The 16,004-nt window shown below is 41.6% G+C and overlaps 1 protein-coding gene across 3 annotated transcripts in view; it reads right to left on the bottom strand.

Annotated features, from left to right (window-relative positions):
* The window catches only part of DOCK8 (dedicator of cytokinesis 8), a 312,866-nt gene that overhangs the window by 82,730 nt on the left and 214,132 nt on the right, over window positions 1-16,004 (bottom strand). For all 3 annotated transcript variants that reach the window (XM_036737707.1, XM_036737708.1, XM_036737709.1), the window contains 3 exons: window positions 15,014-15,183; window positions 10,902-10,997; window positions 5,855-5,950 (listed from right to left, as the gene is read on the bottom strand). In XM_036737707.1, coding sequence (XP_036593602.1) covers window positions 5,855-5,950; window positions 10,902-10,997; window positions 15,014-15,183 — 362 coding nt within the window. The remainder of the gene's footprint in view (window positions 1-5,854; window positions 5,951-10,901; window positions 10,998-15,013; window positions 15,184-16,004) is intronic.

Genomic DNA, 16,004 nt, shown 5'->3' with positions numbered 1-16,004 from the left:
AAGGAGAAAGAAGAGAAAGGAGAGAGAAACGAGAAAGGAGAGGGAGAAACGGGGGGGAAAGAAGTGTGCTCGATTTTTTTATATTTGACACTATTGCAGAGAGCAAAGTGGAAAGGGATCTAAGGGGGCGGATACATTACGAAAGTCTGTAGCTCCAAAGGAAGAATTCTAAGGTCTTTCAATTCAAATGCTTCCTTTAAAAAAAGCCAAAAAGAGCACAATATATTCATCCTGCACGGTCTCATGTAAGTGTTCTGTGGGATTACTGAACTGGGGCTGGGAATAATGGGCTCAGTCAGAATCAGGACCAGAGAGTCCCACTTTCTGCAGAGATCATCACTTTTTCCTACAAAAAATGACCTAGAAGGGACCTAAAAAGACAATGTCTCCTTTTCCTGGGCCAGCTCAGTTTTAACACTGTGTTCCCTTACAGGAGCCTCACTGCCCTAGCAAATACAGAGCTTTTTAAAGGACACTGTCGTGCTCAGCTTCTGCCAGCTGTGTCTGGCCACTGCACAGCCAAACAATTCTCACAATGCTGAGCTTCCAACTCCTGGCCTCACTCCAGACTTTTGAACCTCAGCTGCTAGACACCCTCACTCTTCCCAAAGCAGACAGCCGGGGGGAATATCTACAAGTTCTTGGACAATGTTTTTGGGGAGTTTTTTCCCAGTTTTGGCCACCTGGGAGTTGGGGTGGAATCCAGTGACCTGTTTCAAGATCAGATCTATCCTAGGCCAATCATTCACTTCTGAGCCTCTGAAGTTTGGTTCAACTGTGTCTAGATTAGAACCAAAGGGATTTGACTTATTAGTAAGTGTGAGAATTGCCTAAGGATTGTGTTGGTCTCTAATGCCAAGGTAATTGTTCATTGGCACTTGAGCACTAAGGCTACCACAGGGCATTAAGGCAATCCAAGTCGTTGGCTAGGGTTAGGGACCATTCTGTTTCATTTCTTTCAAAGGAGAGAAGTGAATGGCTTGGTAAGCTAATATGGGCCCTGCCCAAGCTAAACTTCTCTTTGCAGGGTTTCCTCCCTCCCTCCCTCCCTCCCTCCCTCCCTTCCTTCCTTCCTTCCTTCCTTCCTTCCTTCCTTCATTCCTTCCTTCCTTCCTTCCTTCTTCCTTTCTTTTCTTTTTTCCAATTACATGTAAAGATAACTTCCAACATTCATTTTTTAAATAAGATTTTGAGTTCCAAATTTTTCTCCCTCCCTCTCTCCCCAGGACAGCAAGCAATCTGATATAGGCTATACATGTCTTACAGAGTTTCTTAATACAGTTCGAGGTTCTGACTTTAACCTGGAAATGGCTGGGGTCCTGGTTACTGTACATACTGAATGTCCCCCTTAACAGAAACTGGAATCAATTGGAGTTCCCTTCCCAAGTGTCCAAAATTTATATAAGGGTGGCTAGGTGGTACAGTGGATAAAACATCAGCCCTGAAGTTAGGAGAACCTGAGTTCAAATTTGGCTTTAGATACTTACTAATTGGGCAAGTTGCTTAACACTGTTTGCCTCAGTTTCCTCATCTGTAAAATGAGCTGTGGAAGGAAATGGCAAACCACTCCAGTATCTTTGCCAAGAAAACCCCAAATGGGGTCATGGAGAGTCAGACATGACTAAAATGACTCAACAACAACAGAAATTTATATGTAGCTTTTGCTTTCTTCTCTTAATCCCACAAAGTCCTAGGAGTTCAATTTGTTAATTACAGGACAAGGCTACTTTGCTTTGACTCAAATCCCCCCACAGGTTTCAGTGCTATGGAGGTTTTGCGTAGTATAGATACAGATACTGACACAGGTTAAGAGCTTTTCCAGTTCCAGAGACCCATCCTAGCAGCAGTAGGGTACCCCCACTCACCCCAGCCATTAATCAATGAATCCATACATTCAAAAGCATTTATCATATGCCAGACACTGAGCTAGGGGCTGGAGACACTTGTACAAAGAATGAAAGAATACCTACTTTCACTGAATTTATTCTCTAATGGATTACATTAGCATGAGCCCCCATCGAGATCTGGTCAGGATATAAATTAGTCACCCATCATCTGCTCCAAACAGCAACTACCCAGGGTGATCCCAAGTGGGGAAAAGGTACCAGTTGGGGTTTGGGACTTTTAGTGCTTTTGCAACAGAATTATCTGTCAATCAATATCGGGTCAGGTACTTCCTTCCACATAGAACTCAGATGCCAATTTGAAAGAGAGGCTGAAAGATTTAAAGGGAGATCGTGTGAATCTCAACAAAACTGGGGTAACTCATACAAGGGGAGAAAGCCATTATTTAAGTGGGTGAGCTCAACATAGCCTTTAAAGAGGCAAAACCAGAGGCCAGAGAACATAATCTGGGAAAGGGTGGTTGATGGGGGGACGGACAACTCTATTACTTATATCTATATGATGTTTTTTTTGCAAATCTAAGATGACCCACAACTATCAATCGATCAAATTTATTAGCCTCCTACTCTGTGCCAAGTGCTATGCTAGGCTGGGGGAAGGGGAGGTGAAGAGGGGAAGCTGACAGAAATACAAAGAAGAGAACAATCCCTACTGTCGAGGCACTTACATATAAGCAAATAACATTATAAAAGAGACATATTTATTGTATTAGGAGTATGAACCGTTGCTATGGGAGATGGGGAGGATAGTGGAAGGTCACTAGGGCTTGGCTACACCACAGCTGAGCTTCAACGGATGTCCGGCACCCAACATTTGATTCCTGAACCCTGGACCGAGCTCTCCTTCCACTGGTCCCGTTGGACTTGATAGCTGGTGTCTGTAGAGCTCTTTGAGGCTCTCAATGCATTATGCATGCATTACCTTTCTTTTTTTTGGAGGGGGGAAGGCAGGGCAGTTGGGTTTAAGCGACACGCCCAAGATCACAGAGCTAGTAAATGTGTCAAGCATCTGAGGTTGCATTTGAACTCATGTCCTCCTGACTCTACTCGCTGTGCCACTCAGCTGCCCTTTCATGCATTATCTCATCTGACCTTCCCAGTTTAACTGTATCTATGCCTTCGTCTGATCTTCACAGTAATCTTGCGAGGGAGGGAGGAGTTACTGTTATCTCCATTTTGTGGATGAGAATACTGAGGCCCAGAGAGGCCCAGTGACTGGCTGAGGTTCACAGAGCTAAGAGGCGTCCGAAGTGGGATGACAAGCCGAATCTCCTAATTTTTTGTTTCTGGACAAGTCACTTAACCTTTGTCTTCTTCAATTTCCTCATGTAAAATGGGAACCTAGCCCCTACCTCAAAAGGCGCAAGGATCGAGTGATCTTCAATACAAATGATCAAATGTAAAGATTATGTTGTGGTTTTTTTTTTTTTGGAGGGGGGAAGGCGAGGCAATTGGGATTAAGTGACAACTAGTTAAGTATCTGAGGCTGAATTTGAACTCAGGGCTTTCTGAATCCTGGCCCAGTACCTAGCTGCCCACCGTAGGCACTAGATAAATGCTTATTCCTTTCCCTTCCACTCCTGCTTCCTACTCCAAGTTTAACACTTTCTCCCCCTAGAGACTCTATGACACATTCTAGGTCAGGGGCTTCTTAATTTGGTGTCAGACTGTGTATAGTTTCAAGGGGCCCATGAACTGAAAAAAATTACATATTTATTTTCATAACTATACCTAACTGAAAGTTAGCATTTCCTAGGAGGATTATTTTAAAACATGCTCCTGAGAAGGGGATCACTAGACTGTCAGAGGGTCCGTGACACCAAAAAGGTTAAGAACCCTCACCCTAAGATCATAGATTTAGAGCCGGGAGGATGGCCCGAGAGGCCATCTGATCCAACCCACTCATTTTACTCATAAGGAAACTGAGTCTCAGAGAAGTAAGAAGACTTGCCCAAGGCCACTCAGGTGCTAAGTGATGGAGGGAAGATTAGCTTCTAAACCCACATTTGTAGGGTCAAGGATCAGAGGGAAAGCACATAGAAAGAGGGTGTGGGGGTACAACGGGGTGTCACACAAATGGGACCATCAACTGCCCAGTGTTCTGTGTCCAAGGAGATGCAGTTTAGCTGTTCTGCAACCTACCCATCCCCCGTTTGAGCGGAAAGCACCTATTTTTGTTATCAGTAAATCTGCGATTCTGTGAACTACTATAAGCACATTATCTGAATCATTTAACTGTTTCATGTTCTATTTTTGTTTTTTTCTTTTCCTGCTTAGATTATAAACTGCTGGATGGCAAGAGGCCACATCTTTCATAGCTCCCTTAATTCCTTAGTATACCATTATGCACGCAGTAGGCATTCAAGTAGGGCAGATAGGGGGCTCAGTGAATAGAGGGCTGGGCCAGAAGTCAGGAAGACCTAAGTTCAAATCTGGCCTCAGATACTTACTAGCTGTGTGACCCTGGGCAAGTCGCTTAACCCTGTTTGCCTCAGTTTCTTTATCTGTAAAATGAGCTGGAGAAGAAAATGGTAAACCACTCCAGTGTCTTTACCAAGAAAACCCCAAATAAGGTCACAAAGAGTTGGATATAAATGAAAAATGACTCAACAGCAAGGCATTCAAGTTCAATAAATAAATGTTGAACAAATACTGAAAAAAATAAAGGAACAACATGCTTCAGCAATTTAATATGTTCCAATTCTGGGCTAGTTCTTTCTTCATAGAGTCATCTTGATATAGCAGATTATATGCTGGACCTGAAGTCAGGAGGACCTGAGTCTGAGTCCTGCCTCAGACACTTACTAGCTCTTATGACCCTGGGCAAGTCATTTAACCTCTGAGAAAGGTTCAGTCTCCACATTTGGAAAATGGGGATAAAGAACTGCTAGGAAGCTCAAATGAAATAATATGTGTCAAGGGTTTTGGAAACCTTAAAATGCTATACAAATATTAGTTATTATTCTTTTTTTCCTTTTTTTTAATTAAGATTTTTTATTTTTAGTTTACAACACTCAGTTCTGCATGATTTTGAGCTCCAGATTTTCTCCCCGCCCCTCCCCCTCCCCAAGACTGCATGGAATCCGATATATCTTCTACGTATAACTTCGCATTAAACTTATTTACACAATAGTCAAGTTGTAAAGAAGAATTATGACCAATGGAATGAATCAGGAGAAAGAAGAAACAGAACCAAAAAAAAAAAACCAAACCCAAAAACAAAAGAGAAAAAAAAAACAAAAGAAAAAAAAAGGAGAGCAAATTGTTTGCCTCAATCTGCATTCAGACTCCATAGTTCTTTCTCTGGATGTAGCCAGCTCTCTCCATCATGAGTCCTTTGGAGTTGTCTTTGAACCTTGTATTGCTGAGAAGAGCGAGGTCTATCAAGGTTAGTCATCACAGAATCCATATATCTGTGGTTGTGTATAATGTCCTCCTGGTTCTGCTCCGTTCACTCAGCATTATATCATGTAGGTTTTTCCAGGTTATTATGAAGTCTGGGTCTTCCTCATTTCTTATAGCACAATAGTATTCCATTACATTCATATACCACAACTTGTTCAGCTATTCCCCAGTTGATGGACATCCCCTTGATTTCCAATTCCTTGCCACCACAAAAAGAGCCGCTATAAATATTTTTATTCATATGGGTCCTTTTCCCTCTTGTATGATCTCTTTGGGATACAGCCCTAGAAGTGGTATTGCTGGGTCAAAGGGTATGTACATTTTTGTAGCCCTTTGGGCAAAGTTCCAAATTGCTTTCCAGAATGGCTGGATCAGTTCACAACTCCACCAGCAACTGTTATTCTTAATGCAAAAATAATGGATAAACACTAAATGGAAAAAACATTAGGATAATTTCTACTCAAAACATGCAAGATTTCCTTTAAATTAAATTAAATTCCCTGAAATTAAACTCTAATAATAATAAAGATGAATATTCATCTTACCAGAAGTTCAAAGAAGAACCAGGCATATTTGAAGACCGCTTCTCTCACAATGCCAGTGCTAACCACCATCTGTAGTGCCAATTCTTCATGGAAGTGCTGAACCCAAAAGCAAAAAAGGTTGCTGAGAAATGTAACCATCCCCAATATCCCTCTCTGACCAGCCTAAGCAGCCTCTGGAGAGCTTACTTTGGGATCCTTAGCCGTGCAGCAAGTGCTACCTCTTTCCCCATAGTCTTGCGGGGAGGGAAGAGCCCTGAATTGGGAGTCAAAGAATCTGGGTTCAAATCTTGACAGCTCCTTACTTATTACCTGTGTGGCTGACCTCAGACAAATCCATCCATGTCTCTGCGCCTCAGTTTATCCATCTGTAAAATGAAGACTGCACGATATCTAAACTCTGTCTCTTCTATATTTCAATCTATCATTCTGTGTATCAGGATATCTGAGTTTTAGTCCCATTTCTACCATTACTTGGCTATATAACTTTGAACAAATTGTTCCATCTCTATGGCCCTTGGTCTACCCCTCTGTAAAATGGGAAAGCTAGACTAGATCAAGGGAGTCTTAACCCAGGATCCATGAGCTTAATTTTTTAATTGATAGCTATTTCAATATAATTGGTTCCTTTTGTAGTATATTTTATGCATTTAAAAACATTATTCTGAGGGGATTCACCAGCCTGCCATGACACACACTAGAAGGTTGAGGACTCCTGGGCTAGATGATCTCTAAGGTCCTTTTTGGTTCTAAAATTCTATAATCCTATGATTCTAAAATGACCCAAAGGAAAGGACCCATGTGGACACTGTGATCTGTTCTGCATGTAAATTGTACTTGTGGTACACCTGGTACTAGTGTTATCACCTTGAATCCATAAACTTGGAGTCACTGCATTCCCCAGAATCAGGTTCTAAGATTTAGAAACCTTGGTTTGAAGCCTTCCAAGATTTCATGTCGTATTTTACTTCTCCTTGTTTTGGGTGGTCTCTTTACTCAAGATCTCATTTCCTACCCAGCTGTACTCATTTTAGATTTCTTTGACTTCTCTGCCAGCAATTATTTTAAATTCCCTCCACCTCTGTTCAACTTTCTTTCTGTATTATTATCTCCCCCCATTAGATTGTAACCTCCTTGAGGGCAGAAACTATCTTTGTTGTATTTGTATCCTCAATGCTTAGACATTTGCCTGGCAAATAGTAGGCACTTAATAAATGTTTATTGACTAAGCATTTATTGACTATTATTAATTCCAGTAGGGGAGAAGGGAAGGGACAAGACCTCAAATGTGTATCATTCAATTGGGCTACTTATTGGTGGCTTTTCCTAAACAAAGATTTGTGAGGAAATGCGGAGTTATAACTAGAATATTTTTTCCCCCAATGGCAAAAGCAACTGAGACAAAAGGTGGGTAGGAGTGTTTATAGTTCAATTAGGAGAGGGGACAATCTAGTCTTTGTACCTACAGGAGCTTGGGTGGAATGTGGGGGCCATGAATACTGAGGGTGGCAGCTACATTGTATGACAACCTGGGCTGGTAGAGGTCTTGAGGTGAGGTGCAAAGATGGTGGTTGCAATGAAGCAAGTGCACCCACCACGCGTAATTTCCCTGGTGCAAAGCCCAGCTCACCTCATGCTAGTTATGGCTCTGGGGAGATTTTCAAGACTATAAGCCAAAAGGAGACTTAAGGATTGTCTGTGGATTTAATTTACCTGTATCTCGGCTTCCCCTCCTTCCCCTCACCTTCCTTAGCTTAGATTAAAAAAAAATGAGCTAACCACTTTAAAATAATATTTAAACATAAGTTGAGATCTTTCCACCTCACTCTGGCAAAGAGTTGTGTAGAAGAAAGAAGGCACTCAATCATCACCAAAGCCTATAACAGTGGCAATCATAACAAGGAGACAAGGCTTCCGGCTTTAAATATAACTGCTGAAAAATAGGTCAGGTCAGCTGCTAGATTGTTATGGGGAGAAGAGATTAGAGAAGGATAAGCGATTTCTTAAAGCCCTTTATTTTGTTTACAAGCACATACGATTACACGTCATTACTTCAGGGGTTATCTATAATAGCAGAGGAGCACAGAGCTATTGGTTATTAGTAAAAGAAAAGAGTGTACGAAGGGGGAGCTCATCGGAGGAGGCTTCACGTGTGGTATAAAGTATAAAGTCAAGATCTAGGTGGTTTAAATTTCTGCTGCCTTGACTTTTTCGCTTCCAAATGATTCGATCCTACTAAGTTCCTGTGACAGAAGTATGCATGGCTCTGAGCTTAAGAGAAATTAGGACTTGCCTGAAAGAAGTCAGGACGCAGACAACTGTGAAGCAACAAAAACCCTAAATGCACCTTTACTATTTTACAAAGGCCTGTGATAAACCCAGGTCACAGAATCACAGAAGGCTGGTGCAAGAAGAGATCTTGGAAACCAGCTAGTTAGGTTTATTTTAACCTGAGGTCTGTAAACTTAAAAAAAAAATTGATAACTGTTCCATATAACTGGTTTCCACTGTAGTCCTAATCATCTTATTCACTTAAAAACATCATTCTGAGAAGGGGTTTACTATAGACCTCACCAGACTGTCAAAGGGTCCGTGACACAAAAAAAAATTAAGAACCTCTGATCTAATCCAACCCTTCCATTTTACAAATGAGGAAACTGAGGTCAGAAACATTAAGAGATTTGCTGCAGGTTACCCAGCTGACTGGTGGTGACTATTACTCAGGCCTCCAGGTTCTCAGGTCAGGGTTTTACCCACTATGCTACATTGCTTCTTGACGGGATTTAGTTGATTTGTCATCCATATTGTGTTTCACATTCCCTGTCCCATGTTCTGAATTTCTCCCTCATCCCAACAAAATTGACTTATTCCAAGTCCCATTCTGCTATCAGTCATTTCTCCCTCTACATACAAAATCTCTCACACCCACCCCTTTTTCTCTATGTACGTGGCCGACATTTAAGTTCAAGCCATCATTACCTCTTGACTAGACTATTCTAGGAGTCTCCAAATTGGACTCCTAACCACTTATCTCTATCTTTTTTGAGATAGGTCCTTTTCTGAAGCAGAGGTTTGACCATATCATCCATCCCCCAGCTCAGAAATCTTCCTACTGCCTCTCAGATAAAATAAAAGATTCCCAACTTGGCATTTGAAACCCTTCCCAGTCTGGCTTCAGCCTACATTTCCAGGGTCATGGCACATTACTGTCCTTCCAGTCAAACTAACCTTGTTCTTTTCTGATCTTAAAACTCTCATCTTCCAGCCCTGTGATTCACTGCTTCACTTCCTGCTCTCTGGAGTGGCTTTCTTTTTGTTCTTCATATATGACATTCTGTCTCTCCATATTTTTGTCCAGGCTACCCCCTTTCTGCTTAGAAAATGTTGATTGATTGATTGATTGGAAAGTGCTCCCTCCTCCCTTCTGCCTTTTAGAACCCCTAGCTTTCTTCTTTTGCAGCTTAGGTCCTAAGACTATGGGAAGCCTTTCCTAACTCATTCAGGGGTTAGGGTTCTTTCCCCCCTCAAATGATAGTGGATATATACCTATCTGTTGACATATTACACACAGACAAGCAGCTAGAAGACCTGGTGGGGAGAGCTTCAGGAAGACTTGAGTTAAACTATGGCCTCGGGTGCTTGCTAGCTGTAAGTGACTCTGGGTAAGCCACTTAACCTCTGTTAACCTCAGTTTTCTTAATTACAAAATGGAGATATTAATAGCGCTTATCCCCTAGGTTGAGAGGATCAAATGAAAAAATATTTATACAGTGATTAGGACAGTGCCGGACTCAGTCTGTCAGTGCTTAGTAAATGTTGATTTCCTTTCTATATCTCCATTAGAACGTAAGCTCCCTAAGGGGAGTGACTGCTTTTTGTTTTGTCATCTTATGCCCTTTGCCTAGCCTAGAGTCTTGTACATAGTAGGTGCTTAATAAATGCTTGTTAGATTTGATTGGTGATCTGATAAAAGTCTTGCTATATATACAGCAAATGGCCTCATGTGTGAGCCTATCTAACCTAGCTGCATTTTGTCAGGGGCCTTGTGGAGAAAATATCTTAGCCTCAAACTGATTCTAATGGCAGGAATTTCAGATACTGTGACAAGGGGAAGAAATTTTGGACAGGCAGGCGTTTTGGCATCCTTTAGATTACAGCAGTGTATGATCACGTCTACGGTATTAGCTAGAACAAGACAGGTTGGTAAACATAATTGGAGGCTGAGAAGAAAGTGATCTTCTCTAACAGAACACAGGTTGAGATTTCGAGCTGGAAAGAAACTTAGATACCGTACAGTCCATTTTATACTTTAGAGTAAAGGAAACTGAGATCCAGAATTATGTTGGCTGGATCCACCTCACTCTTTTTACTATACCAAAGACACAATTGTTGTGTATTTTAGTGACAGGGTCTGAGTTGACTGCCTGAAAAGAGAAGCCTGGTTATAGGATCATACTGAGATTTCTGGAAGGGACCTGAGAAGTGATCCTGTCCACCCTCCCCCATTTTACAGGTGAGGAGCCTGAAGCCTAGAGAGGTGAGGTGAGTCTGAAGTCACACAGATCCTGGGATTCAAGTTCAGACTCTTTGACTCCGAATGCAGTACTCTCTTCTCTCTACCACTCTGTCTTTCATCACATTGGTGATTTGCAGATATGAAGAAAGAGTAAAGAAATGTGTGTGTGTGTGTGTGTGTGTCTATGGGGGGGGAGAAAAAAGAGAGAGAAAGAAAGGGAGGTTTTATATATATGTGTGTATATACATATGTATGTATATATATATATATATATATATATATATAGAGAGAGAGAGAGAGAGAGAGAGAGAGAGAGAGAGAGAGACAGACAGACAGACAGAAAGAAAGGGAGAGAGAAGAGGGAGAAGAGAAGAGAGAGAAGTTAGAGAGGGAGAGACGAGAGAGGCGGAGAAAGAAAGGGAGGTAATATTCATATACAGAGAGAGGAGAGAGAAGACAGAGGCAGATACAGGGAGATCCTACAGTTTGGCCTCGCTCCCTCTTTCCTGTCACTGTTTTCATGTGACGGGTTACCTTCTTGCTGGCAGGTCTTGGAACTGTAGTGGAATTCGGGGTGTCGTTGTTCCCTTGGCTGTAGTAAGACATCCGATTGCAGACACGATCAGCAGCCTATGACATGTAATAACCAAGAGTTAAGTCATATATACACACCATCTTGTAAGAGAATGAGCCATTGGGTTAAAAAAAAAACAACAACCAAAAACAAACAAAAAACCTCTCAGAATTTATTTTTAAAGGCTGTTGTAGAATAAGAATGTTGGACTACATCATCTTTAAAGTCTCTGACAGCATTATAATTTTATAAGCCTACGAATTTAGGCATCAAGGCTGACTAATGAAACTATGTCAAACTACTGCCCCCCTGTGGCCTATTTAGGTACTGTTTAGTTTGCTAAACTAAATGATGTCTCAATTGACAAAATCATTAGAGGCTTCTTCTGGAGGGAATGTGAGTTCAGTGGTGAATTAAGACCCTAGACAATACAGCTTGGGATGCCTTTGTTTTTTTTTTTTAATTAAAAAACCATATAGTTAAGGAAGGGAGATAGGACACATACAGAGGGGAGTACAAAGGCAGTATGCAAAGTTACACAGGTAGGGCACAATAGGGGCAAAGGAGATGGATGAAGTCTTCTAGAAAAATTCAAAGAAGAAAACATTTTCGGGGGGTGGGTGGGAAGGAGAATGGGGAAGGTTTCAAAGTGGGAATGGTACATGAGTGGAGCCGTGGAGACAGGTGTGTCCTACCTTTGCCACAGGCTGGCTCTTCTGTGCCCTTGGGCAAATTACTCAACTTCATAGTGCCCCCAAGCAGTTCTCCAAGATTAGAAATGGCAGAGGTCCCCTTGATGGAAGTTCTCTATGCCATTGAAATAATAATGATGATTCTGATTCTGAAAATGCTGATGATGGTGATGAAAGCTAGTATTTATAAAGCACACTAAGGTCTATAATGTGCCTTACAAACATCACATTTGATCCTTACAACAGGTAAGTGCTATCATATCCCCAATTTACAGTTGAGAAAAATGAGGCAAATGTTAAAGACTATATTAAATGCTATTATTATTAGTATCTTATCTTTGAAAAATGTATTTTGTTTAGTAGCATGAGAGCAAGCCTCTATTATTAAAAATAATATTTAACATCCTACTAGAGAAAAAGTTCTTTAAAATATTTTGACAATTGCATTTCAATAGAATTGGTTTCTTTTGTAATCCTAAAATCCTAAAATTTCATTTTGTGCATTTGAAAATATTATTCTGCCAAAGGGAGCCATGACCCAACAAAGATTAAAAACCCCTAGACTTGCGGTATTGATCCTGGGCCTTCAGTGCATGGGAATGGCATTGATTTTAGGCTTACTGGCTGTTAGGAAGACTATGGAAAATATCTTTTGTCAACATGTGCTGCATTTGGTCATGACCAGAAGGCTGGAGCTACAAGGCTGGGGAGTAGGGTGATGGGCATAGTGGACAGCAGTACTACCAAGAGTAATTAAGCCATTATCAATCCAGTGCCCTTAAGGAGGGATTCCATGAATGGAAGCCAATTTAGTTTTCCCTTGCTTTCCAGATAACCTTGGCTTATCCTAGACATGCACCTAAGGTGCCACCTGGGTAATCTCAAACTAGATGCATGTGTTTTCTTATTAGACTGTACTTTGCCTCCTAAAGCAAAAGGATAAGGAGAAAACCATGGCTGTAACCTACATAGTCTTTGCTTTCGTTAATGTCATCAAATTTTAGGTCATCTGATGACAGTAAAACTTTCAAAGATTTAATGACAAGGAGACATGACTTGGTGAATAGAAAGTCAGCCTCAGGAGTCAGGATGACCTGGGCTTAGTTCCTGTCTTTGATAGAAAATTGGCTCTTCTTCCTTCTTGGTGGTGCTAGGCAGGTTAATTAATTCCTGGTTGTTAAGCTATGAATATGAAAAGCAGATGATGGAAAAACGTTTTACAGTTATGCTTATTTCTTTTTAAAGAATGGTATTCTTTTCACTAAAAATAAAATCTATGAAGAAATAGTCTTTGAATGTTCCTCAGTTTGGCAGACCTGCAAACCCCAGGATTGCTTTAAGAACTGTCTCAGGAACTCAGTTTATTATTCCTTCTTATTGTTTTCCTCTTGGTCTGTGCTGTCGAGAATTGCTTATCAATAATTTGGATAAAGGTGGAGAGGGCATGTTTACTAAATCTGGAGATGACCCAGAATTGAGAGGGAGAGCTAGCTAATACAGTGAATGACTGAGACAGGATCCCCAAACACCTTGATGGGCGGCAGCATTTATTTGTTTGACCTAATAGGAAGAAAACCAAATAGGGAAACTGTCAAGGTTTACACTTAGGTTGGAAAAATTGACTTCCCAAGTGCAAAACGGGAGGATCAAGGCCAGCAGTTGGTTTAAAAAAGATCTGGGGGTATTAGTGTACTGCAAGCTGAATATGAGTAAACAACGTGATTTGATTGATTAAAAAAAAAGCTGCTAATATAATCTTGGACTCCTTTAAGAGATGTAAAGATTCCAGGAATCAGGAGGTGGTCATACAGCCGTATTTTGCTCTAGTTAGACCAGAACCAGGATATAGTATTAAAAAAAAAAATACAGCCTTGACCTTTCAAAAGAAAGCCACAGTAGTAATACTATAGCTTAAGGCACTGTTGTTTTAAATCATCCTGCCATGACAATGAGTGGGTAGTCCTAGAACAGAACGGAAAGAGGTAAGAAATTCCTGATAGTTCTCCATCGCAGCTTCCTTTCAATAGAGGAGGCTTTAAAAAGGTTTCGTTTTGTTTCTTAAAAGTTTAAGGAAATATGCGAAATTTAGGGAAACATGACATGACAGATTTCTATGAATGAAGACCACCTAAAATAAGAATCTGGAGAACAGCTTACAGGACGCCAACAAGATGTAAACGACAAAACCACTAAAGGAAAACCAAGCTCTGGGCGACCAGAATAACCCTTACTGGTGCCAGAGACCACACGAAGTAGAGTGGGCCATTTGTGGCACAAAGGTGAGGGCCATGGAGGCATGATGTTGTATATAGCATACTGTCAGATACAGTCATTGTAGATGGATTGTTTTCGCTTTTTTTAAACCATTTTTTTCTTTGGTACAAGGAAGGGTTCAGATTGGGGTTAGGAGGATATCGGTCAATCCATCAACATTTATTAAGAGCCTACTATGTGCCAGGCACTGTGCTAAGTACTAGAGATATGAAAAGAGGTGAGAGACAGTCCCTGCCTTCAAGGAACTTACAATCTAACGGGGAGTCAACATGCAAACAAATATATACAAAGCAAGTTATAGACAGGGCAAATAGGAGATAATTAACGAAGGGAATTAAGAAGTATTGGAGAAGGCTTCCTGTAGAAGGGGGGTTCAAAAAAAAAAGAAGTTGGGATTTTAGTTGGGACCTAAAGGAAGCCAGGGAAGTCAGTAGGCAGAGTTGAAAAGGGAAAACGTTCCAGGCGTGGGGGACAGCCAGAGAAAAAGCCCAAAGCTGAGAGAGATTGTTTTATTCATGGAGGCCAGTGTCACTAGACTGAAGGGTAGGTGATGGGGAGTAAGGTGTAAGAAGACTAAAAAGGTAGGAGAGGCCTAGGTTACAAAGGGCCTTGAATACCAAGCAGCATTTTGTATTTGATCCTGGAAGTAATAGGGAGCCACTGGAGTTTGTGAGTGGGACCATGATGTAGTCAGACCAGAACGTTAGTAAAATCACCTTAGTGGATGAATGGAAGATGGATTGGGGGTGGGGGGAGTTGAGGCAGACAGACCCAGCAACAGGCTACTGCAGTCATCCAGGTGTGAGATGATGAGGGCCTACTCTAGAGAGGTGGCAGTGTCAGAGAGAAGAGGGTATATTCAGCAGGAAGGCTTGGATATGGGGTGTGAGAGATAGTGAGGAATCCAGGATGACCCCTAGGTTGTGAGCCTGAGGGACAGGGAGAATGCTGTTGCCCTCTATGGTAACAGGGAAGGTAGGAGGTGGGGAAGGTTTAGGGAGAAAGATATCGAGTTCCATTTTGGATGCATATGACTAAAATAAAGATAAAAGGCATCCATTAAAATTAAAATAATTTATGGCCAAATTTCCTTAATCTCTCCATACCTTTGAGGACATGATATTTTTAATTTCCTCATCTGGTGAAGTGTGCATCCCGGAAATGTCTGGATTGCTGCTGCTCATGACCCGGGCCTGCAGCAGCTTGGAGTTCACAGCAGCTGCTGACGTTCGTCCGTACGTGTGGTAGCGAGGATCTGGGTGATTGGAACCAATGGCTTCACCCCATTCATCAGACATATTTAGAAAGGTGGAGAGAAAAAAAAAGGCAAAATAACTTACTGAACTTCTTCTGCTAGCGAATAGCATCCCTTGTCAAATGAAGGGTGTACAAACACATATACAGAATAAATAGGAAATCGTTAACAAAGAAAAGGCACTGGGATTGAGAGGGTTTGGGAAGGGCTTCCTAGGGAAGATGAGGTTTTAGTGGGGACTTGAAGGAAGTCAGGGAAGTCAGTCGGCAGAAATGAGGAGGGAGGGTATTCCAGAAGTGAAAATAACCTTCGTGTGTCCTAGGTGACTGTCCTGAGTATGAGTGACAGGCCAGAGATGCTGATCTGCCTCAGGAGATGAAGTCTCCTGGCCAGGATCTTATACCAATGAAACCATAGCCCTAGTCCAAAGGATATTTTCTTTTTTTGTTGTTTTTTGGTTTTTTTGGGGGGGGGCAGGGCAATTGGGGTTAAGTGACTTGCCCAAGGTCACACAGCTAGTACATGTGTCAAGTATCTGAGGCCGCATTTGAACTCAGGTCCTCCTGACTCCAGGGATATTTTCTTTATGTGGGGCAGTGCAGCATCATGGACAGAGAACTGCCCTTGGAATCAGGTAGACGTGGATCTGAGTCCCGTCTCCAGCACAGACTACCTGTGTCCATAGACAAGTTGCTCTCATTGTCTCAAGCGACTCTCTAAGACTATAATTTATGGATGAATGGTTGACCTGCCTCAGTGGGAGGAATTTTCCACTAGGAAATTTGTGGGAGTTGTCCACATCTATCAAACAACACTAGGAATTGCTCACATAGATAAAAGCA

The sequence above is a fragment of the Trichosurus vulpecula genome, chromosome 9 (assembly GCF_011100635.1).
Source record: "Trichosurus vulpecula isolate mTriVul1 chromosome 9, mTriVul1.pri, whole genome shotgun sequence".
Lineage (NCBI taxonomy): Eukaryota > Metazoa > Chordata > Mammalia > Diprotodontia > Phalangeridae > Trichosurus > Trichosurus vulpecula.
Note: the sequence above shows the minus strand (reverse complement) of the source record. Positions and strands in the feature narration are given on the sequence as shown.